The sequence below is a fragment of the Haliotis rufescens genome, unplaced genomic scaffold (genome assembly GCF_023055435.1).
Source record: "Haliotis rufescens isolate VD_foot unplaced genomic scaffold, xgHalRufe1.0.p SCAF_1, whole genome shotgun sequence".
Taxonomy (NCBI): Eukaryota; Metazoa; Mollusca; class Gastropoda; order Lepetellida; family Haliotidae; genus Haliotis; species Haliotis rufescens.
In genome coordinates, this window is record NW_025963779.1 from 53,311,264 (window position 1) to 53,334,657 (window position 23,394).

The 23,394-nt window shown below is 40.2% G+C and overlaps 2 protein-coding genes across 5 annotated transcripts in view; one reads left to right on the plus strand and one right to left on the minus strand.

Annotated features, from left to right (window-relative positions):
• LOC124131324 overlaps window positions 1-15,871 on the plus strand; it is a 111,902-nt gene extending 96,031 nt beyond the window's left edge. For 3 of the 4 annotated variants that reach the window (XM_048397716.1, XM_048397710.1, XM_048397722.1), the window contains 13 exons: window positions 1,028-1,153; window positions 2,184-2,272; window positions 2,846-2,951; window positions 3,262-3,540; window positions 3,971-4,130; window positions 4,935-5,404; window positions 5,979-6,209; window positions 6,666-6,958; window positions 8,708-9,568; window positions 10,117-10,367; window positions 11,701-11,990; window positions 13,004-13,151; window positions 13,855-15,871. In XM_048397716.1, the coding sequence (XP_048253673.1) occupies window positions 1,028-1,153; window positions 2,184-2,272; window positions 2,846-2,951; window positions 3,262-3,540; window positions 3,971-4,130; window positions 4,935-5,404; window positions 5,979-6,209; window positions 6,666-6,958; window positions 8,708-9,568; window positions 10,117-10,367; window positions 11,701-11,990; window positions 13,004-13,151; window positions 13,855-15,110 (4,560 nt within the window). In that variant the 3' untranslated portion in view covers window positions 15,111-15,871. The remainder of the gene's footprint in view (window positions 1-1,027; window positions 1,154-2,183; window positions 2,273-2,845; window positions 2,952-3,261; window positions 3,541-3,970; window positions 4,131-4,934; window positions 5,405-5,978; window positions 6,210-6,665; window positions 6,959-8,707; window positions 9,569-10,116; window positions 10,368-11,700; window positions 11,991-13,003; window positions 13,152-13,854) is intronic. The other variant, XM_048397719.1, reaches the window with a different exon arrangement.
• Window positions 15,872-18,344: 2,473 nt separating this feature from the next.
• Window positions 18,345-23,394, minus strand: part of LOC124131323 (thrombospondin type-1 domain-containing protein 4-like) — a 74,137-nt gene continuing 69,087 nt past the window's right edge. Inside the window, exon 11 of the mRNA XM_046494526.2 lies at window positions 18,345-22,726. Coding sequence (XP_046350482.2) covers window positions 22,611-22,726 — 116 coding nt within the window. The 3' untranslated portion in view covers window positions 18,345-22,610. The remainder of the gene's footprint in view (window positions 22,727-23,394) is intronic.

A 23,394-nucleotide genomic window follows, 5' to 3' on the forward strand; every position in this document is an offset into this window, starting at 1 on the left:
GCGGAGGTTTCTGTTCTCTGGTATTCCTCGTGTCAAAGAAGAATATGTCAGAGACGTTGTTTGTTTGTTGTTTAACGCTGCACTCAGCAATTTTCCAGCTATATGATGGCGGTCTGTATGTAATTGAGTCTGGATCAGATTGATTGACATCATAGCATCAATCTACACAATTGTTATACAATGACATGCATCAACCATGTCAGCAAGCCTGACCACCTGACCCTGTTAGTCGCCTTTAATGGCAAGCATGGGTTGCTGAAGACCTATTCTAACCCGTATCGTCACAGGTATATCAGATATGTGTATGATCATCGGCCTGAAGCTCCTCAACAAAGACTACCTTGTACATCTGCCCATGTTCCAGATGGAATCGATCAAGAAGGTACAACCGCTCTCTGACTTGGAGACTGGTTAGTCACCTTAGACCTACAGGACACCTATGTTCCAGTCTGAGTGCCAAAAATACCTCTGATTCGCAGCCAACGAAAGGAGATACATGTTTCAAGTTCTCCCACTCGGTATATCAATAGCACCATAGCTATCCACTCGGATAATGGCTCCAATTATCAGCTTTGCTCACCTATCTGCATCTAGTGGATGTAGTTTATTGGAAAGAAATCATGTATCTCCCGCTCTGCACATGCGCTGAGGCATTCAACCAATATGGTATTCCTAACAACTGCTTAGGATGGCTGACAGTGAAGAGTAGTCTGTTGAAGATCTTTTTGGTGTGATGTTAACCAAATTGCAAGAATATTGTCGCACAATGATAACTATTGCTTGATATATCATAACTATCATAACATCTTGAAAAAACATTTTTAGTTCATACTAGTGAAAAACATTTCTGCCACAAAAATTACATTGTTGCTAGGTGTTTCTGGCTCGTTTCTCCAGTTTACAAAGATGTAGCTGAAAAATGACCTAGTCTCCATACAACATGCCAGGGCCTCTCTCTCTTTCTTTTGCTTCCATCCCTCTATGACGTATTGTAACCCTTTTATAAGCAAAGTAAAATATATTTTAGACTCGCGAGATTCTTCTGACGAAACTGTCCGATGTTGAAATAAAAAGTCAAGACTCCCTTGAGCAGATGACCAACATTATCGGAGAACTCACCACAACAACTGTAGAACTTACAGATACTATGCAGGTCTGACAAGAATGATCCCACTGCTCTTTATATTCTTTGATAGTCCATCTTGTAAATGATAATGATAATATTGATCATGATGTTTAACCTGGACTCCAAACAAGCATCATTCATCATTCAACCATCTATGGACCAGCATAAAATTTGACCCTGAAGAAATAGCGATAAATGTAAAAGTTTATGAAAAGAACAGTAATGTCACGACAGAGGTCTCCCGAAATGGGCTTGATATGTAGTACACTTTTGGGAATTTCAATCCAGATGTGGTGACGCATAACCACCAGGCTATATCCCATTAGCCCCTTCCTGTTACAAGACAGACATTGGATATGGACATTTCTATACAAGTTGAGTGAGTTGGGTTTAACGCCGTTTTTAACAGTATTCCAGTTATATCACGGCGTGTCAGCTTAATGTGGGAGGAAAGCCCGAAGTGATGCAGGTCTGAAATGTTTACCACTTCGGTGAAACCCACAAGCACGGGTATGGTGCTGACAAACCTAGAAACATAATCAGGGCGAACCGGGATTCGAACCCACAATCATAGGTTTCTGGCGTGCCCAAGGGACGCAACTCTGCACAGGGAATCATGGCGCCTTAGATGACTGGGCCACCCGTGCCCCCCAATACAAGTTGAATAGAATCCCTCACATCACTTAAATCAGTGTTATAGGTGGGAGACCATATGGTGTATACTGTACTTTAGTGAGAAATGTTTTGTTTGTTTGTTTGTTGTTTAACGCCACACTCAGCAGCATTCCAGCTATATGACGGCGGTCTGTAAAATAATCGAGTCTGGACCAGACAATCCAGTATTAAGTAGTTTAACCTATAGACATTTTTTTCAAGTTGACAGATGACAAAGTAGACACAATTCATGGACAGCACCTTCTTTAATGTACTGTTGCAGCAATGTTTTGGTTCAGATCTATACCATGATGTTGCTATAATAGTATGTTAAAGAAGTTGTTATCCATAAATTGTATCTACTGTGTAGTTTAACCCAAATGTGATGTTTCCATGGTTGTAGGACCTTGCTGTCAATGTTAGTGCCCATCTGACTGAGAGCTTGGGAGATGTAGCAGAAACTGCACCCACAGTGGCCAAATCCATAGCTATGTAAGTTGGATCAACTTTTGTATACTGGTACATTAGCCCAGTCACAATAATAGTCTTGTTTCTCGTGATTTTTTTCAATACTGACTGTGTAGGGTGGGTTTTATTTTTATTTCTTTATTTTCTTACTTTCTAATGTACAATATGGCTGGTTTTATTGTTTACTGTCGCACTCATCATTATTTTAGCTATATGATGGCAGTGTGTAAATAATCAAGTCTGGACCAGACAACCCAGTGATTGACATCATGAGCATCGATATACGCAATTGGGATACGATGCATCAACCAAGTCAGTGAGCCTGACCACCCGATTCTGTTAGTCGCCTCTAACAACAAGCATAGGTTGGCTTCATGGCTGACTCAAAGCATGAAAAGACCAGGTCAAAGTCATTAAGGACGCAACCAAGTTCTCCTGAGAATCAGACCTACACAGTATCAGTTGCAATCTTGCGCAAAAGCGAACTTTGACTTGTCAACAGCTGATGTAACCTTATGATCCCTGCTGCATCCAACATGTATGTGATGGTGGAGGATGACAAGGTGGCCCTGGATGTGCTCTTGTGTTTCATTGCAGGAAGCAGCTCCTCATCCTGGAGAACCTCATAGAGCTGACTGTTAACCCAGGGGCAGAGACGACTCCAGCCCCGGGTTCAGGAACCAGCATCCCACCAACCAAGACAGTAGGTGGTGCACCTTATCCTTGAATTAATTGATGAGGATGTTTACTGAGAGCAATAAACTACCAAGGTAATAATTCTTTGGTCAGTATTAACCTAAATGTACAATTATGCAAATTAAATTTTGCAGTTTGAACATAACATGAATGTAGCATGATAGAAATCAATAATCAATCAATTAGTGCTTAGTTTCATGCGCTTTGATGCAAAGTTACGTTGTCTTGGATCAGTTTCATTCGTTTACATCAGTGTGCACTTGTTATTATAATGATTGCACATTCTGGCTAATTGTTACCAATAATTGTTCCTATAGAAGATAGAAGAAAAGACAAAGCCGATTCTAGATGTGTACGAGAAAATTGGAGACGCCATGTTGCGAGGAATACAGTTTGCCTCTGAGGAACCACTACATATAGAGTCTAAGAAGACGTCTCTGGCACTTGCCTGGACTAAGGCAGATGACGACAGTGACATGGAGCTGACTGCTAAACTACAGGACAATGGACAGGCGGGACAAATTAAGATTCCAATCAAGTCAAGTCTCCAGAAAAGCTCTACAATCAGCACTGATGTTGAAGCAGTCAATGTTCAGGTGAAAATGTTGAAGCATGAATTTTTGTGACGATGTATGTGGATTGTATATTATTGACATTCTTGAACTAAATGTGTTAATCAATATAGCAAACCTTGGAAAATTGTGTATCCTTGAACGGTCATCAAAGACCATTCATATGACTTTGTGACTTTGTGAGGTCATTTCATTATACTATTATTAATGGCATTATAAATTAATTGTTACTTTTTATCCAAGTCAGTGTCGCTAACAGACACCCAGTCTCACATAAAGTTAATATCCCGAGTACAGATGAAGAAAACATCAATATCATTAGACACTTTATGTACATTGATGCCATGAGCAAGGAGCTCTAACTTCAGCAAGGCGTTCAGAATTGTGTTTTCATGTTGACTTTGTCTTTACATCAACAAGGAGTTCAGAAAACTTTTTTCTCTTTGTGGAACAGGTCCAGGTGATGTCAAGCAATCCTTTTGTTTGGGATGACTCAGCTGAGGGCATCAACCTCCCGATTGTCAACATCATCCTGAAGAGCCGAGGGCTGCATGGAAGGAAGCTGACGCTGGAGGACCTGCTGAAGCCCGCTGACATCATCATCACTGATAACAGTAGGTCACTCCTTGTAGCATCCTACAAACACAAGGGCTGGATGCTACCCTGTCTTCTTTCACTATACAATGTCTATGAGAATTTTCCTCTGATCTGCAACATCAAATATTTCTCTACGTCAGGGGTCACTTTTGTACCAATACAATGTATGCGTTCATCATATGGTTCACCTAATTTTCAGTAATCTCATTTCTGACTATAGATAAATGGTATAAGATCAAATGGTATATTTTGGACATTTTGAGAATTTTATCAGTATTTTAGAAGATCTCCTTCCTGCTTTTGTTTGTTTTTCTGTCGATATTACCCCTTGCCACATAGGTAGAGGCTGTTGTATATTGTGGCTGCCATCTGTTAACAAGTAGAATTAAAGGCCATTCTATTATGTCGTTAGAAATTGTATATGAACCAAGACAGAAAAAGCTGCCGTTTATTATAAGGGCCCAACTATAGGCTTTTATGATTAAAGAAATGACTTTTTTGAAGTAATTAAGTTATCTGAATTTTTTTTATCAGTGAGTATTAGATTTCCAACACTTTTAGGGTGACTTTTGGACATCTTACAACAGCAAATGCAGAAAAACAAGGCTAAAGTGTGTAGAGGCTCATGGAAAGTAGTTATCTCATCTCACTATCATTGTACCTCACCATTGTGACCCTCCCCTAGAGACTTTCATTTTTTTGGGTGACCTTCCCCTGGTTCCCTCTGACCAGTCCACCCCTATGATAAATGATCGGTCTCTAAGTATTTAAGTAAAAAATATATTGCATATTAATAATTTTGTCTTGCTCTTTAACTTCAGCAACAGTCTCTGAGCATGCCTGGGAGAACCATGAGCTAAACGTAACTGTTGACAGCAACAGCAACAACATCATCTCCTCAGACAGCAAAGCCATCAAAATCGCCAGCAACAGCTCATTGATGGTCAAACTTAATAGTGTAAACACTTCTCTCACACTAAAGGTATTGGTCAAAATTAACAGCGTCCTCTTCGCCAATGAGGTAGTAGACTCTGGATTTGACATGCCACTCTCCCCCAACCTGTTACTGCGGTCAGGGAACTTAACCCAGGCCCCGGACCTGGTGTTCCTGCCCAAGATGGAGGGCAATGACTCCTACTATACTGTCGGTTTCACAATCAAGCCTGGCCAGAGTCTGGACACAGAAGGGCTAAAGAATGGAACACTGGTGAATGTGAGAGTCGAGACCTACAGTTTGACCTGCTCCTACTGGGACGAAGGCCTGGAGATGTGGAGCACCAGGGGCTGTCTGGTAAGGGATGTGAATGTTCAGAATGACTGAAAGGATATAATAAATTATTTTTAGATTTTCATCCGAACCCATCACTTCATTTTATTGTCGCAAGGTAAGTACAATTAAAGATAATTGCTTTGTGTGTTGTCTTTTTACTTGATATACATAGTCCTACCAAACAGACCCATGAAGATCAAGGGTAAAATTGATCTTCAACAACCCATGCTTGGCGTAAGAGGCGACTAATGGGATCGGGTGGTCAAGCTCACTGATTTGACACTTTGATACATGTCATCGTATCCCAATTGCGTAGATTGATGCACTTGATATTAATCACTGGATTGTCTGATTGAGACTTGATTATTTACAGACTGACGTCATATAGCAGGACTATTGTTGAGTGCCGGGCTAAACAGCAGACTGATGCTTCATGCTCCAAATTGATAACATCTATCTACAGTTAATGTACACAAATGGCTTAATTAAAAAGTCTGATCAAGACTTGATTATTTATGAACAACTTTTAAGATGAAAATAAATGTTCCAACTACAGTTCACTGTTCAAGAGTGATTTTAATTGTTTTCATTTCAGGTTAGTCCATTCACGACACTGGAGAGCCTTCATTGTCTGTGCAACCATCTGTCGGTGTTTTCGGGAGGTATCTTTGTGGCTCCCAACACTGTCAATCCCGTCACAGATATTGTTCTCTTCCTACAATTCTTTGACAACCCTGTTGTTGTGTCAGCTGTCATTGCCCTGTGGGGAGTTTACCTTCTTGTTCTGTCCTGGGCAAGACAGAAGGATAAGGACGATGCCAAAAAGGTGAGCCCTTTGTAACATTACAAATATCTAGAAATGTTTTTGGCGCGCCGTCTGTCCAAAGGACCTTTTGAGAATATGTTGTGGCTAGCATTCCAGATTGAATTGAAATTGTCAATTTTTGTGAGTGAGTGAGTATGGTTTTACGCTGCTTTTAGCAATATTCCAGCAATATCAAGGCGGGGGGACACCAGAAATGGGCTTGTGGGGAATTAAACCCGGGTCTTCAGCCTGACGAGGGAACATTTTAACCACTAGGCTACCCCATAGCCTCCAATTTTTGTGTGTTTGTTCAAGACATCTGAATTGAAAATACTGTTGTTACGTTAATTCAATTTATTAGAAACTGTTTTGCAGTATTCTTGAACGAGGTAATGCTGATTAAGGCCTTTTTTGAACATCGGTCATGTGACTGGCAACTAGCTTTTCAAATTTTAAAGCTTAAATGTTTACATTAAGAAATCATTACAGATAGGAACCACAGTACTGGCTGACAATGACCCCAGTGACAAGTATGTGTACCTGATCTGTGTGGTGACTAGCTGGTGGCCCCAGGCCGGTACCACCGCCAATATCTTCCTCTACCTCCGGGCACGCTACAGGCAGAGTGCTCGTCACATCCTGGCAGACCCACATCGGAAGCTGTTCACTCCCGGGGCAGAGAATTGGTTTGTCCTCACCACCAGCAGGAGACTCGGCAAATTGAAATCTGTTGTTGTCTGGCATGACAACAAGGGGAAGAACCCATCTTGGTAAGTGAATAGGATTTCAGTCATATCACATTTTACATTCAAGCTTTGTTGTATGTAATAGAGGTTGATATTTGTGAATCACAATAGAAGTTGCATCAAATGAAACATAAAAGTTTATTCTTCTCTGCCATTTTGTGAAGTAGTAACTCAGCTTGACCTTGAGGTTCAAGTTTGATGGACACTCGAGTACCTGCATTGTACACATACATTGTACACGATCCCGAGTGTTCATCTAACTTGAACTTCTCGGTCTCGGATATGTAACTATTACAAGTCAGCTAGGTATGGGAGGAAATTCTGAAGTGTTGTAGGTCTTAGATTATGTACCACTTTGGTGAAACCCAGAGGACAGGTACGGTGCAAACAAACCAAGATACAGTCAGAGCAAACCGGGATTTGAATCTATGTTTCCGGCACAACTATAGGATGCAACACTGCATAGCTAATACTGGATTTTCCACTCCGTTCAGTGAAGGTAAATATGGCTCATCGAGTATATCATAGTAACATCTTGATACAAGTATACAAAGCCTATATCCCCCATTACCTGCTGGTTTCTGACAGAATGAGACTACTAGTCGCGTGTTGTGCAGATGGTTTGCAATGTAACTAACCAGATCTTCCTGCGTCTGCTACAGAATGGAGGCCATTTTGTAAACAAAGCTTGTCCTGTGTCCAGTTAAAATCAAGGGAGATCTCACAGACCGCAATATGGACCATTGCAGCACCTAAGATGTATGGGCTACCTTTGCCCATGCCGAGGAGTATTAAGTGCCATCTTAAACCATACTGAGGATTATTGTTGGAGAAATCTGGTATTGGGGTCATTGGGCAGTGGATCATGATTGCTAAGTGACGTCTTAAACCGTATCAAGGATTATTATTGGAGAAATCTGGTAATTGGATCATTGGTGGATCATGACAGCTAACCAACGTCTTAAATCGTATCAAGGATTATTATTGGAGAAATCTGGTATTGGGATCATCGAACAGTGGATCATGACAGATAAGCGCCGTCTTAAACCGTACCAAGGATTATTATTGGAGAAATCTGGTATTGGGATCATCGGCCAGTTGATCATGACAGCTAAGCACCGTCTTAAACCGTACCAAGGATTATTATTGGAGAAATCTGGTATTGGGATCATCGGCCAGTTGATCATGACAGCTAAGCACCGTCTTAAACCGTACCAAGGATTATTATTGGAGAAATCTGGTATTGGGATCATGGGCCAGTTGATCCTGACAGCCAGGGAACGTTTATGTTTCAAAACATAGACATTTAGGGATGTTTAACTATCTTGTCAAATAATATGTTTATCTCAGCGAAGTAAATTGCCTTCATTTTTCATGAGTGACGTACTACAAATGTTCTACTTAAAATGTATTTCTTTGTGATCTTCATGATCTCATTCTAAAAACCATTGTGTCATTGACATGATTTGATATTTATATATTGACTCATTATTTCATCACACCATGTACATACATAATTAACATATATGGACTTAATATTGTTGAATATATCTAACAATGATGTTTTGACCACCATACAATTAAAAGCAGACAGAACCTTTGTAAGACAATGCCAGGTGGAAGATGTATTGACATAGACATATTGTTCATTAATTAAGATAAATCAAAGACATAGCTTGTCTCCTTTCTCTCTTCTGTTATCTACAAATGGTCATAAAATCATTGAATCTACTGCAAGGCATAATTCCAAGATATCCTGTACATGTGTTGCAGGTTCTTGAAGGAGGTGGTAGTCCGTGACATCCAGACTAAAGAAGTATGGCACTGTCTGTATGATGACTGGCTTGCTGTCGACAGAGGACCTGGCTTCATCCAGGTGGAAATCCCATCTCTCAGTCAGACCAACATGGATGATCATCACCTGTACCAATTCATGCTCCAGTCCAGTCAAGACTTCCGGAACAGTCATCTGTGGATCAGCATCTTCTCCAAGCCAGCCTACAACCAGTTCACGCGAGCCCAGCGGCTGACGTGCGGCCTGTGTCTGCTCCTCACCACCATGTTGACCAGCATCATGTTCCATGGGGTGCCCACCGACGCCCCGGAGGACCAGGTCCAGAGTGGCCAGGTGGCTCTGTCTCTCAGTGGAATTGTCATAGGAATCCAGAGTGGCTTGATTATGTTTCCTATCAATACTATCTTCCTTGAGCTCTTTACTCGGACAGCTCCTAAAGAAGTTCCAAGTTTGAAATCATTGCCGGGGGAGGGAAATAGGGATGCTACAAGTAAGACTGGAAAGGATGAGGTATGTGAAGAAGATATAGAGATTTCTATTTGTAATACAAGAACAGAGTCAGGGTCACGGAAAGCTAAATGCAAAGATCTGAAGTGCTGTGTTTCAAGGAATTCTTCTGAAGTGGTCAGTGATTCTGAGTCAACTGGATCTAACGCAGATAAACCTTCAGTAAAAGAAAAAAGGAGTGATAAGGTGGATTTTGTAAAAGCAGACACCTGTGGTGGGGATTCAGTAACAGTAGGCACGGATGAAGTGGATTTGGCAATGTCACGTGCAAGGAGAAAAAGCAGTACAACACAGACAGTTGACGCAAAGAAAAAAGTGAAAAAGTCATTCAGGTATGCCATTTTTTAACTTCATGTTTTATGTAATGTTGAGGATATCTAATGTTTTAAGTCTTTGGTGTCTATAAACATCGACCTATAAACCATACATATTTTAGGTCTTATGGTTGGTAGTTAGATAGTGCTTTGTTGCTGCCTCAAAGGAAAAAAAAAACACTTGGTATTTGGTACGTGGATCTGGAGGGATTACAACAGAATCAACAATGAAAGAATTAAGCGTAAATTGTTTCCCAAATTATTTGCAATATTTTTAGTAAGTGCGCACACTGACTCACCCACACTCACAAGATAAACTGTAGAAAAAATAAATGCTTGTAAAAAATAATTATGCTTCCAACTGTTTGGGAAAAAGAAATTGCCTGCCACAAAAAATACATTGCTGCAAGATGGTTTAAAAAAAAGAAATTAGGTTCTTAGTTCTAAATATCTCATTTTGCTACTGTAGTTGAAAAAAATATGGAGTTTCCATACAAAATCCCAACTCTCATGGATATGAAATGGTGAGTCCCTAACACGGTTCCCCTGTGTTTTTGTTGCTGCAGCTTCCCCTGGTGGTTCCTGTACATTACCTGGACACTGTGCCTGGCTACCTGCATCATCTGCTCCTTCTTTGTGATGCTGTACGGCCTCAAGTACGGCTACCAGAAGAGTGTGGACTGGCTTGTGTCTTTCTTAACTGCCTTCACGCAGAGCGCCACCGTCACTCAGCCAATCAAGGTGGTCGTCCTGGCAGTGCTCCTCACACAAATACTCAAGCGACCAGTGAATTACGACAGCTGGACGCCTACTGAAGGTGCAGGCATGTGTAGTGCATGTGATTTGTGATACCGAGTATTTCTCAGCAACATTGCATGATATGGGTTGTGGGGTTGATGATCTCGACTCAGACATAGAAGCTACCGGGGTACTAGGATTTTATGAATTGTGCTCCCGAGAAAAATAAATTTAAATGTCAGAAACTGAAAAGTATAGTACAGCCTGTTTTTTTATCACTTGTTTTTCAGATTTAAAACTGTATTGTTTGTACTGTTTTTTTATGGTATCTTCTTTAAATTATTGATGGTCTGGTTTTGTGGGAAAATTACAAATATGACTTAAAGTTTGTCTGTATTATTACAGAAATCAAAGGCTTAATCTCTGTCCGTTTAGATGTGAATGTCAACGTTTGTGCCATGTTGGCTACAGTTCCAAAAGGCAAATGATTCTGGTAACATAAGCTACAGATACCATCATGAACAAATTTGACTGTAAACCAGCATCCTTTTAATCCATCACTAATAACAAGCATTCAAAATTGATGCTGACAAGACAGCAATAGATCTAAAAGTCTGTTATCTAAAAGTCTGGGCCAAAACCTGTTTGAATCTACCAACCCGAACATGGCTCTCATCATTTTCATTACATGTTAGTGTTATCATATGGACTACTATTAGCTGAGTTTACAAGACTGAATAGAATTTGACTAGACTTGTGCTTCAGGCTGGTGGCAGAGTGATGCTACTTTATGCAGTATCACTTCAGAGTACATCAAACAATGTTGAAATCGAAACTGAGTCTTCCTGATGATGAGTAAATACTTTAACTAACCCACTGCCACACTTTCTTGAAACACACTTTAACCAAGAGAGTGCACTGTAAAGATTCAAGGTTCATACAGGCTTGAAAAGACCTTGAATTTTAAGGGCCCTCTTGAACAGCCTTGATTTTTAATGTCAACCTTGAAAAGCCTTGAAAATCACAAAAATAGCTTGAAAAGCCTTGAATTTGAACAAAATGACATATTCTTAAAAGTGTCAAAACTCATGACACTTAATTAATTTTATGTGTTGGTGGTTAAAATATATCTTAGAATATTTGTTGTTTATACGGCTTTTTTAGGTCGTATGACTAATATATGGTATGCTGGATTTAAAAAAGAAATATTGACAGATTAAGGCTAATAACCGAACCAAAAAGCCTTGAAAATAACAGTTGAAATATTGAAAAGCCTTGGAAAGCCTTGAATTTAGTGTTTCACATCTTGTTAACCAAGAGAGTGCACTGTAACGATTGTACTAAAATTATACATGTAAGTTACATTTATTGCCAGTCTGATTGTTACTTGGATTCTTCTGCTACTGTTACAGAGGAGGAAGTGGAGACGTTGAGAGAGAAAGTGGCATCACAAGTTAAATCTCAAGTGACTGATCACCAGCGATATTACACCCCCCCACTGTCCACTCGAGTGCTGCAGGAAATTTGTAAAAGAATCCAACTTGATAACAAAGCCAGGATGATACTGTATGAGATTCTTCTGTATTTCACCTTTGTGGCGATAGTTCTACTGATGATCTATGGTCACAGGGACATCAACCTGGTGTACAGGGTCACCCACACCACAGAGACTATGTTCACAGAGGGCACAGGATTTAGTGAGGTGGACCATGTAGAAATTATTTCTGTGTCTCATGAGGCTTTGTTTCAGTGTTTGTCTATGTTTAAAATTAAGCATGAATGTTAAGGGAGCCCTGTCTTAAACCTAACATAAAATGATTATGATAAAGAAGGTCTCTCAATTGAAAACTGGTGAGGGGTAGCCTAGTGGTTAAAGCGTTTGCCAAAGACTGGGGTTCGATTACCACATGGGTGCGACGTGTGAAGCCCATTTCTGTTATCCCCCGCCGTGATATTGCTGGAATATTGCTAAAAGTGGCATAAATTCACACCCACTTACTCACACACTCTAAATTAAAATACTACAGCTGCAGAACTCACTCATTCCAGGACTTCTGTAGCTACATGCACCTCTGTGCGTCTGCTTGTTCTAGTACAGACTAATGTCAATTTTTATAGTGCTAGCTATTGTTTGTTTGTTATACCCCTGACCTAAAAGGGTGGGTGTATATAGTTATACCAAGGTATTTCGTCCGTCAGGGCATCTATCCATTCTTCCGAGGACATTTTTTGTGTGCAACCTATAACTTGAAAACGACTGAATATATTCTTTTCCATCTTGGAAACACTTATTATATGCATAAGAAAGGTGCAGTGCAAAGTTTGATTTTGGTAAGTTGATTATCTGAGAAAATAATGCTTTTTTCATGTTTCGAACATAGAAATATGTTGGAGTCAAAGTTGGGGGTATTAGTGAGCCCTATTTTGTCTTGTTTACTTGTCATTTAACACTGCACTCAGCAATATTCGTGCCACATGGCAGTGTCCTGTAAATAACCAAGTCTACATTAGTCAATCCAGGGACTGACATCATGAGTGTCAATCCACGTAATTGGGATACGATGACATGTAATCAATCATGTCCCAATACCTGAGCCTGAGTCCCAATACATTTAGTCGTCTCTTCAACAGGCATAGGTTGCTGGGGACCTGTTCTTATCCAGAGTCCCCACTAGTTAGATGTAGAGAGTGACATGAATGAGTATGCTGTTGCAGGTGTCCACAGTGGACTCCATGTGGAAGTACCTGCAGGGGGACTTTCTGAACAACCTTGTGTCAGGCACTGATGCTTCATCCCCAACATCTTGCCAAGCTTCGTACCTTCTGGGAAAAGCTCGACTGAGGCAGCTGAGATTGAATCCTGGTAAGATATACCCTTCACTTGAAGGGCAGCACAGTTAATAGACTGTGACATGTAGCCACCCTTTCAAAATGCAAGACCTAAAATTAACTACAGTGAATTCCATATTGTAGTAAAGCAAAACATTATCTATGGTTAAAATAGCACAGAAATTACAGGCTCCATAGACAGCATGTTTAAATAGAGACCACACACTTTGGGAACCTCAATTCATTCCTAAATTGCTTAATGTCATAGGGAGCTGGCACAGATATTCTAAAAATTTGTATAACAAGTCAAGTCCAACCTGTGTTGCCATAGGAACTAAGGTTTAATACAAGTGTAGGAGTTAAAAAATTAAGAGTCGTGATCTGGTAATCAAACTTTGATGTCAATTTACGTTCCACAGTCAGGATGTGGATTATAACCATATTTGCCATAATAAGTTTCGTTGGGCAGTTAGAAGATTGATAAATAAGGGTGACTATCAATACCATACACAAGTTAAACAAATTTCAGACACTGAGTGGTAGTGAACAAGCTTTGTTCAAATGTTGCAAAACTAAATTATTTTTTTAATAATAGTTACTTACAAGGCAATTATATATGTTTTCTGTTAAACATCTGTTATATACACAATAAAATATGGACTATATGTCTGGGGCACCTGGATCACCGTCAGATTGGTAAATAAAAATAATGTCTTACTCTGTTATGTTTGTTGCAGGTACATGTTCCTATCCAGCAATTATGAAAAAGTTTGCATCCGTCTCCTGTACGGGCCCTTATTGGCTATCAGATGAAGAAACTGGTCACTACAACACCTCCTGGTCCAAGTCTGTGGCCACCCCTGCCACAACCACAATGTACACCTACCAGTCTTCATTCCAGTTGGTCACCATACCATTTGTTGGCCTGCTTGCCACCTACTCGGGTGGCGGCTACGTCCAGGAGCTGCCCAGGTTACCAGACAGCGCCAGAGGTGTCATGGACATTATCCAAAGTTCGGACTGGATCGATCAGTACACTCGGGCCCTGTTTGTGGAATTCAATCTGTATAACCCGAATGTTAACCTGCTGAGTGTCGTCATCCTGGTGTTTGAATTCACCAACTTGGGAGGTGTGTTTCCTTACTACCAGATCTTCACATCAAAGCTGTATCACTACAGTGGGGAGTTTGAACAGTTTGTGGCAGCGTGTGAAGCCATGTTTCTCATATATGTAATTATTTTCACATACCTGGAAATCAAAAAGTACAGACAGATGTCAACCTCTGAATATTTCCAGGACACCTGGAGTTATGTTGAGATTATCATCCTTGCTCTGTCCTACACTGTCTTCGGGCTGTTCATACAGAGGATTGTCACAGTGGACTATTCCATCAAACTCTACAAAGAGTCCATGGGACAGTCCTTCGTCAGTTTCTACCCTGCAGCTTCGATCGACATCATCCTACAGTACGTCATGGCAGCACTTTCAATTTTCATAATTCTCAAAGTCTTCAAACTACTCCGATTCAACTTAAGAATGTCCATCTTAGCTGGAAGTTTAAAACGCTGCAGAGGCATCTTGTTTCAGTTCTTCATCAAAGTTTTCTTGTACACAATGGCCTTTGCTTGTTTTGGTCTGTTAGTGTTTGCCACTGAGCTTCAGGAGTACAGTAGCTTTGGTACAAGTTTAATAACATTGTTCAATTTTGCCTTGGGAGCATCAGATTATTTTGGACTTGAATCGGCAAGTAGGACCCTAGGGCCTGCGTTCTTCTTCATGTTTTCCTTCCTATTTCAGTTCCTACTGATCAGTATTTTCATTTCGATTGTCATGGATGGCTATGCTTCTATGGTAGAGCATGTTCTCTCACTGCACACAGAGTTACACATGGTGGAGTTTATCTGGAGGAAGATCAAGCTCCGCACCATGAAAGACAAGAAGAGGAAGAACGCCTACCAGAGAGACCTTTATAAAATCCAAACCAGAAGGTGAAACTGTTAATACTGGTCAGTTGTGGTCTGAAGCCATCGGATCAGCGCATGAAACTGTTGATACTTGTCTGTTGTGGCGTGAAGCCATCGGATCAGCGAATGAAACTGTTGATACTTGTCTGTTGTGGCCTGAAGCCATCGGATCAGCGAATGAAACTGTTGATACTTGTCTGTTGTGGCCTGAAGCCATCGGATCCGCACATGAAATTGTTGATACTTGGCCTGAAGCCATCGGATCAGCGAACGAAACTGTTGATACTTGTCTGTTGTGGCCTGAAGCCATCGGATCAGCGAATGAAACTGTTGATACTTGTCTGTTGTGGCCTGAAGCCATCGGATCAGCGAATGAAACTGTTGATACTTGTCTGTTGTGGCCTGAAGCCATCGGATCAGCGCATGAAACTGTTGATACTTGGCCTGAAGCCATCGAATCAGCGAATGAAACTGTTGATACTTGTCTGTTGTGGCCTGAAGCCATCGGATCAGCGAATGAAACTGTTGATACTTGTCTGTTGTGGCCTGAAGCCATCGGATCAGCGAGTGAAACTGTTGATACTTGTCTGTTTTGGTATATATATAGCAATCAGATCAGTAGGTGACACTTTTGATGCTTGTGGTGCAATGCAAATCAAGTTTGAGACAAATTCTGAATTATCATGCTTGTCACATGTAACACAGATAGTGGTGCAAAGTTATTATACATGTAGTTCCAAATGTTGAATTTACTGAATCATGTATTTGAAATAAATGTTTTCGTTAGTTGATAAGTATACTTTACTATACTATACTATTTTGTTCCCGAAACCAATCATTTGTCGTATATATATATACACAATGCATTTGGAATGGAATAATATGATGTATACTAATGGGAAAAAGTAACTGTGCTTCTTATAAAGTGGTGTAAATGTTTTTTCATAACAATTTCATTGACGAAACCTATACCTGGTTACAAGAGACACAGACACGCTCTAAAAGAGGAGTGGAGTAACAACTCAATTAACAATGTCAATATTGGGTGTGACCACCACTTGCATTGATACAGGTGAGGCTGCAGCAGCCCATGGAAGCAATATTGGGCCCATCACTGGACGTTTAGGCCGGATGTTGTGCTCCCTCAACCAGTCGCGTATGGTTCTGCCAGTAAGTGGTCTCAACCTAGAAATTGTTCAAGCTGTTAATGTAGCAGTTTGGTATTGATTCCATACATGCACCAACCGAATATGGTTGTCTTGTTGAAGCAACATCACGTGGACGACCTGCCCGTGGCCAGTCATGAGTGTTTCCCTGATGTAGATAACATCTCCAAAGAGATACTATAGTGTTTCGATGAACATTGAAATGACTGGCAACTTTGTTTTGCACCATTCATGTTTGCAGCATACACACGTGTGTAGATGTTTTCAGCAAGCCAAGGCCTTGCATAAGCATTATTTACGGTTAATCCAAAGTGTTTCTATGAGCACCTGATAGCTAAACAATCACTTGTGCTGTTCACATTCAGAAACCAAATGTGTATCATGCTTCAAATCAACACGCAAACATCCAAACTCTGTGCCATGTATAATGCAAACTGTGAAACAGGACCTTAAATATATATTAAAAGATGCATTATTTTATTTCAAAATAAATATATTTTTATTAAACTTTATATGAAGCACAGTTACTTTTTTCCATTTGAATACATTTATTCAGGTGCTTTCCAACCCAGCAACTATAGATGACTAGTGAACTGCTCAAAGTTGTCTTACCTAGCTAGGGCACAGGTGGCCCAGTCATCTAAAGCGCCACAATTCACTGTGCAGAGTTGCTTCCCTTGGGCACGCCAGAAACCTATGATTGTGGGTTCGAATCCCGGTTCACCCTGATTATGTTTCTATGTTTGTCAGCACCATACCCGTGCTCGTGGGTTTCACCGAAGTGGTAAACGTCTAAGACTTGCATCACTTCGGGCTTTCCTCCCACATTAAGCTGACACCCCGTGATATAACTGGAATACTGTTAAAAGCGGTGTTAAACCCAACTCACTCACTCTTACTTTGCTTTAACTAGATCACTCCCACATGAAGATGTTCTTAAAAGGAAGTGGCTGTGAGGATGCCAGGGGGGGATAGGTCCCAGTATCCCATGGTTGCAAGAGCTGGCTAAAGCGGTATGGGTGGCTTGGCTGATTGCATGGCGTCCTGCCTCATCATGTGGATGTTGATCACTGGTTTGCCTGGTCCAGACTTGATTATTCAATGTGGCATGAACCACATCCACTCACTAACTCACTTAAATGGATGAGAACAAACTTTATCATTTTTCGTTACAGAACCTGGCTGTCTGATTGGCTAGTCGACATCTAGCAGAAAATCCCAAACAAGTCGGTTGGCTGGCCTGTACGGATACCTTGACGTCATCATGTTTGATGTCATGTTACAGTCAATACTGTTTCCATTCGAGTTATATGCTGTCTAATGGCAGTGACAGGATAGATTTAATTGTCACACCAAGTATTCACCAAACATAAGTCTTGTAAAGGGGCTCTCACACTTTGCCGAGTTGCATCCCGAGGATGGACCCGAGCTGACTCGGGGGTGCTCATATGGAGCTCGTATCAAGGTCATACTAAACTCGGGGTAACTCGGGATACCTTGTACCGATCTACGAGAGTTTTGGAACTGCTCAAAACACTCGGGCCGCCAGCCAACTCCTAACAAACTCATAACACACTCGTCCTACTTGTAGTACCCTCGTGATGCTCGTAAAGAACTTGTGTGAGAATCGTCTGCATGTATCGAGATCGTTGTGCTCATATGCAACTCTTAATAGACTCCTATTGGACTCCTAATTGGGGCTCGTAACACACTCGTAGCGTACTCGTATGATACTCGTATATATGTAGTCTCTTCCCAAGTCCTAACCGAGTTAGGCTCGGGAGAGCTCGGCAAAGTGTGAGAACTGCTTAACTCACTCTTCATGGTGAATTTGATGCATGTGTCACTGGACGAGTGTACAGGATTTTACAAGCTGAATGGGCCTGAACGCAACAAGGTCAATTTAAGGCTTGTAGTCTTGTACACCACAAGACTGAAGGCCAAGGGATGTACACAAACATTCAGCTCCTAGAATTCCTGCTAGTGACACATGGAACTCTTAATAAGATTCCGTTTCCCAGGTGGCAGATTTTCATAATGATTATGCTAGAGAATAAGTCTATACCTTTGTGAAATCATATAACAAACAAATCGTGTCATATTTTAACAGTAAGAAGCACATTTATTTGGGAATGCTGATATTTACAAATGATTATAAACATATAAAACATACACTCTGATAGCACCAATAGAAAAATGTATTAGAGTTCAATTGGAGACTTTGGTAACCTACAGAAACAAAACTTTGACTATTCATACCAGACAATAAAACAAACTTATCAAGTTATGTGGATCAATAAGAGCCTTTTTGTTCCTTCGCAACTCATAAAGCATCTTGTATAACAAATACAAACAAATATACTAAGTTTTTTTGACAGATGGAGATATTAAAATTCTGAATAGCTGTCTTTTTCTTTCTAAAGAAAAGTGGATATATTTGCAGGATATTCCCAAAGTAATTTTTACATTAATCTTGGGGATATATTGATGAATATTTGGAAAATTTGAGTTGAGTGAGTATGGTTCAATGCCACTTTTAGCAATATTCCAGCAATGTCAAGGCTTCACACACCACCCATGTGGGGAATCGAACCCGGGTCTTCGATGTGACGAGGGAATGCTTTAACCACTAGGCTACCCCACCACCCCTGGGAGATTTGAAGGAACCAAGGTAATAATTTATGACCATTAGAGACATGTAGTCATTGGCCCATAGGTAAATGAGTTGAACTGTAATTTGTGACAGAATTCTTGTACAGTAGTAAAACAAGATGTTCTTTTTCCGGTGTATAAGTTAGATAAAACACTTCCTTTCAAATATCATAAAAACCCTCGGACATGCTTTATTCTACACATATAACATATTGAGACCGAGCCACTACAACACATGCATGCACATTGCTTGTATTTTGGCAACATGATTTTATTGTAGACAGTGGAACTCATGTTTCCAACTTGCCAAAACCAACCACACAGGCATTAAAGGAGATATTAAACCTGACACTGATATACTTTACTGTCAAAAAAAAAAATCATTTTGAATTACTGAATTTAATAGCTGAATATGTGCTACTTAGCACCAATGGCATGCTTACTGGGAACAACCTGTTACTGCTGAACAAAGCAACAGAGCATCGATCCATTAACGAACAGTACAACAGAATTCTCACTGTGGCAGGTCAAGTCTGGCACAGGAGTGAGTGAGTGAGTTAAGTTTAAAGCCACTTTTAACAGTATTCCAGTTATATCATGGCGTGTCCGCTTAATGTGGGAGGAAAGCCCAAAGTGGTGCAGGTCTCAGATGTTTACCAGTTTGGTGACATCCACGAGCACGGGTATGGTGCTGACAAACCTAGAAACATAATCAGTGCGAACAGGGATTTGAAGCCACATTCATAGGTTTCTGGCACAGGGAATTGTGGCACCTTAGATGACTGGGCCACCCCTGCCCCCTCTGGCACAGGAACACTATATCCGAAACCAAACCTTGCAAATGGATTTTGTGTGGATTTTGGGTTAGAATTGATCCCCAGCAACCTATGCTTGTCTAAGAGGCTACTTAATGGATCGAGTGGTCAGGCTTGGTGTCTTGGTGCATGTCATCTCAAGGACAAATGAAATAATCTGCCTTTGAGGGTTGTCAGCAGTGCCACTGGGACCTAGCCAGTAACAGTGAAAACTCCCTTTACCGAAGACCAGGCACAAGGACAGACTTCACCTCTCTGGAACCTGTGAAACAATGTAGGCAGGAGTGGTGTCCTTGACATTTGAGTACCAATTGTCATCTCTTGTTCACTGATGAAATCACTAGCTTCCACCATATTGATTAAATAATCACACTTCCTTCTTTGTTGAGTGTATAAAGTTAGACCACAAGAAACTGATTATTTTGTTTGTCAGATTGTTTTACTAGATGTTGATTTTTGATAATAATAAATTCCTTGTATAACAAGTCCTTACTTCTCCCAGTTGTAGCTCTTACACTTGCTGGAACAATGCTAACTATGAATAGACATTAACAGCTTACAGCTTTTTGTCAGTCTCCTGGAACCTTGGTGAAGAGTCTTCATGAACTGAATATTCCCGAATCTCCAGTAAAACGAGGTGGTACAGGTTCTGATAAATAAGTTATTAATCTTACCAATACAGGTTAACGTAGTAGATTTGTGAACCTAATGAATGACAAGAACACATAGCAAATTTACATGTCACAGCAGGAGCATGATACTCGCTGAGCACATTTAACTATAAAATACACCACAGGACTTCACAGTTTTACAGAAACACTTCCACCTGGTTTTTCAGATCACGTTTCAAAATGATGTATGCAAACTGACCTCTCAACAAGAGAATTGAAAGAACAGGCTTTTGGAGGACCCATGCAAGCCTGGAGTTATCAGCTCCACAGACGCTACATACATACAGACATAGGCTCTAAAATGATGGTGTTTTACTTAAGCAAACTTCCAATAATTCAAACTCTTCAAACATGATAGCCACTGTTATCAGAATCACAAGTGTTGTCAGTTGTAACCTGCTGTTACTTTAAGATCATGTACATCGTGTACCCAACAATCACATTTCAAAATATACAATCTATCTTCCTAGACATAAGAAGCGTTATGTCAATGTCTAACAGTAAATCATGAGTGATTGGCAAGCACTTAAATGGACATGAATCGCATGAAATGAGAAATCTATAAATATAGACTGTACATAAAATCTTTGGTAAATGTTGACTATAAACAATAAATGCATTCCCTTGAGGGAATTTGTAAGCACAGAGAAACATGGCTCACTTACTATCATATCACACCCTGTATGTCTACACTACCGTACATCCTGAAGATGGTAATGATGACAGACTGTTCATTGAGTGCAGTATAGGACCATGGGCTTATCGAGTTCATCTGTCCTAGCTGGAGGATGGGGTAGAACTTGTGGCAGCTGGTTGTCTAGAACATATGTCTGACCCCTCTTTTAAACAAAATGAGGAAACATGGTATCATGTGTTGCAACCATAAACATAAATGTATAAATTTATCATTTTATTGTTTTTGATTGTTTTTTATCATGACATGTTGAAGTTTTTTAGAAACGACAAAGATTTTCTGTGTCCTGGCACACAAACTATAAAAGAAGAAAATGGCTTTTTTCATGTGCTGCCATGTATATAATTCTTCTTGACAAACACCTACAAGTGATCACCGGTCTATCTGAGTCACATCACTCCAATCTCATTAAAATCAGATGAACCCCAAGTGAACTTTGACCACCCAATCCATGAAGAATGCGTGGGTTCTTGAGCCAATCAGTTCTTGAGCTTTTTAGAACGATTCAGTTTCATTTCCTTACCACCTTGATTCAGAAATTTAAATCTTGGCAAAAGAAAACCAACACAGAGCACAAAAATATGCTGCTGGTTTTCCACGTTTTGGCTGTAGATGCCGTGGCACTCAGAAACGACAAGATGTAGAAAGTGTGCACAACAACATAATTCTCTGCTTTATTAATTTGCATTTGAATCTCCCCAATTATATTCATTTTCAAGATACAGATATCAGATATGATTATTCAAAGCTTTGCTCACTCTTGCCAAGAATTTATAAGCCTAAACAATGAATGGCTGATCAGAAAGTTCACCTGACACAATCTCCTATGGGGATGTCCTCAGATCTTCACGCAGAGAGATATTGTGTTGGAGTAAAAGATCTAATATTAATGAGATTGCATCAACTGGTTTCAATCATATACATCATGCAGAATATGTATGTACAGTATTCACAATGACTTGATATTGCAATCTTATAACACGTGTCAGTCTATGACTCCTTTAGGAGTACACAGTTGCGGTACACTCAACAGTATTTTTATATATTCCGACAGTTTTAGGCAGTAGTAAATAAGGAAACCACCGCACATTTATACTTAGTCTTGTACCATGAACAATTACTTGAGATGTGAAAACTGTCATAGTCATAATAATTATTCTGCTGGTTCAGTCACTGTTACTTATAACTCAGAACCATTTACTCGTTTTACAAGTTATTTTATGCCAAAATGTACAAATTAGAAAAAAAAGTTCATGTCCTGAATAAATTTTGAAAAAATATACAAAAGTATTTTAAAATATATTTTAATGAATTATTGGTTTACTTTTCTAAATATGCCATAAAACAAGAAAATAATTTGGTCTGATCTTAGCTGTTAAATCACATGAAGTGGAGTATGAAATTGTATTTCCTGTTCGGAATATTAACTACACTTGGAGTATTGTGACCCAGACCGTCGTGCTGGGAGAAATTGCTCTGGCGGAAGGTTGGATCTGTGATGAAGTGACTCGACTACTGTGGCTCCATTCTTCATGAGTGGGCAGACTTGCAGGAGGAACAGCAGATCTTGCGGTAGTAGGAGTATGTGCACAGACGGGCCTGCAGGACGACCTGGCAGCTGCGGTACTGGTCACGACAGGTGGGGCCTGGAAACAGGGATATGCATGAATTGCCTGCCATTTCAATGTGTCATATATCTGAGAGCAGTAATATATATAAAGTGAATACAAAGTGAATATGAATATAGATTGTCAGTGCAAGTGAATAACCACAATAGATTATCCTCCAAAACAGATTCCAATTGGCGTGAAGGACAAAATAACTGAAAATTATATGAATTGACCATTGAAAATCGGTGATGACACCAGGTGGCTGCGAAAAGAGTCAGCATGTCCTGCTCTACTGACAGCACCTGCCATTCTACAATTTGCATAAAAAGTAAGTATTTATTGTCCAGTGCCACACAGCAGTACACCTGCCATGCGACCGCGGCCTGTAAACAAACCAGACAAGTGATTGATGAACTAGAAAATCCAGTGACACGATAGTGCATTTACTGATTTTGTTGAAATTTATTGACATGATATTTAAATTAGAAATTACGTATGATGTGTACAAGTGCAGAGATTCTGCTTCTATATAAGTAAAGATAAACATCTTAGAAACCCATTTGTTTTGCATCACAGTGGGGGTAGTTTTAATCTCTCAGTCCAAACATTTCTTTTGCAGTTGACTCAGCCTAGATACATGCTACTGGGCTTATGATGAAACTCGGGACTTCAGTCCACCAGCAACATCGACCCAGTTCAAGAAG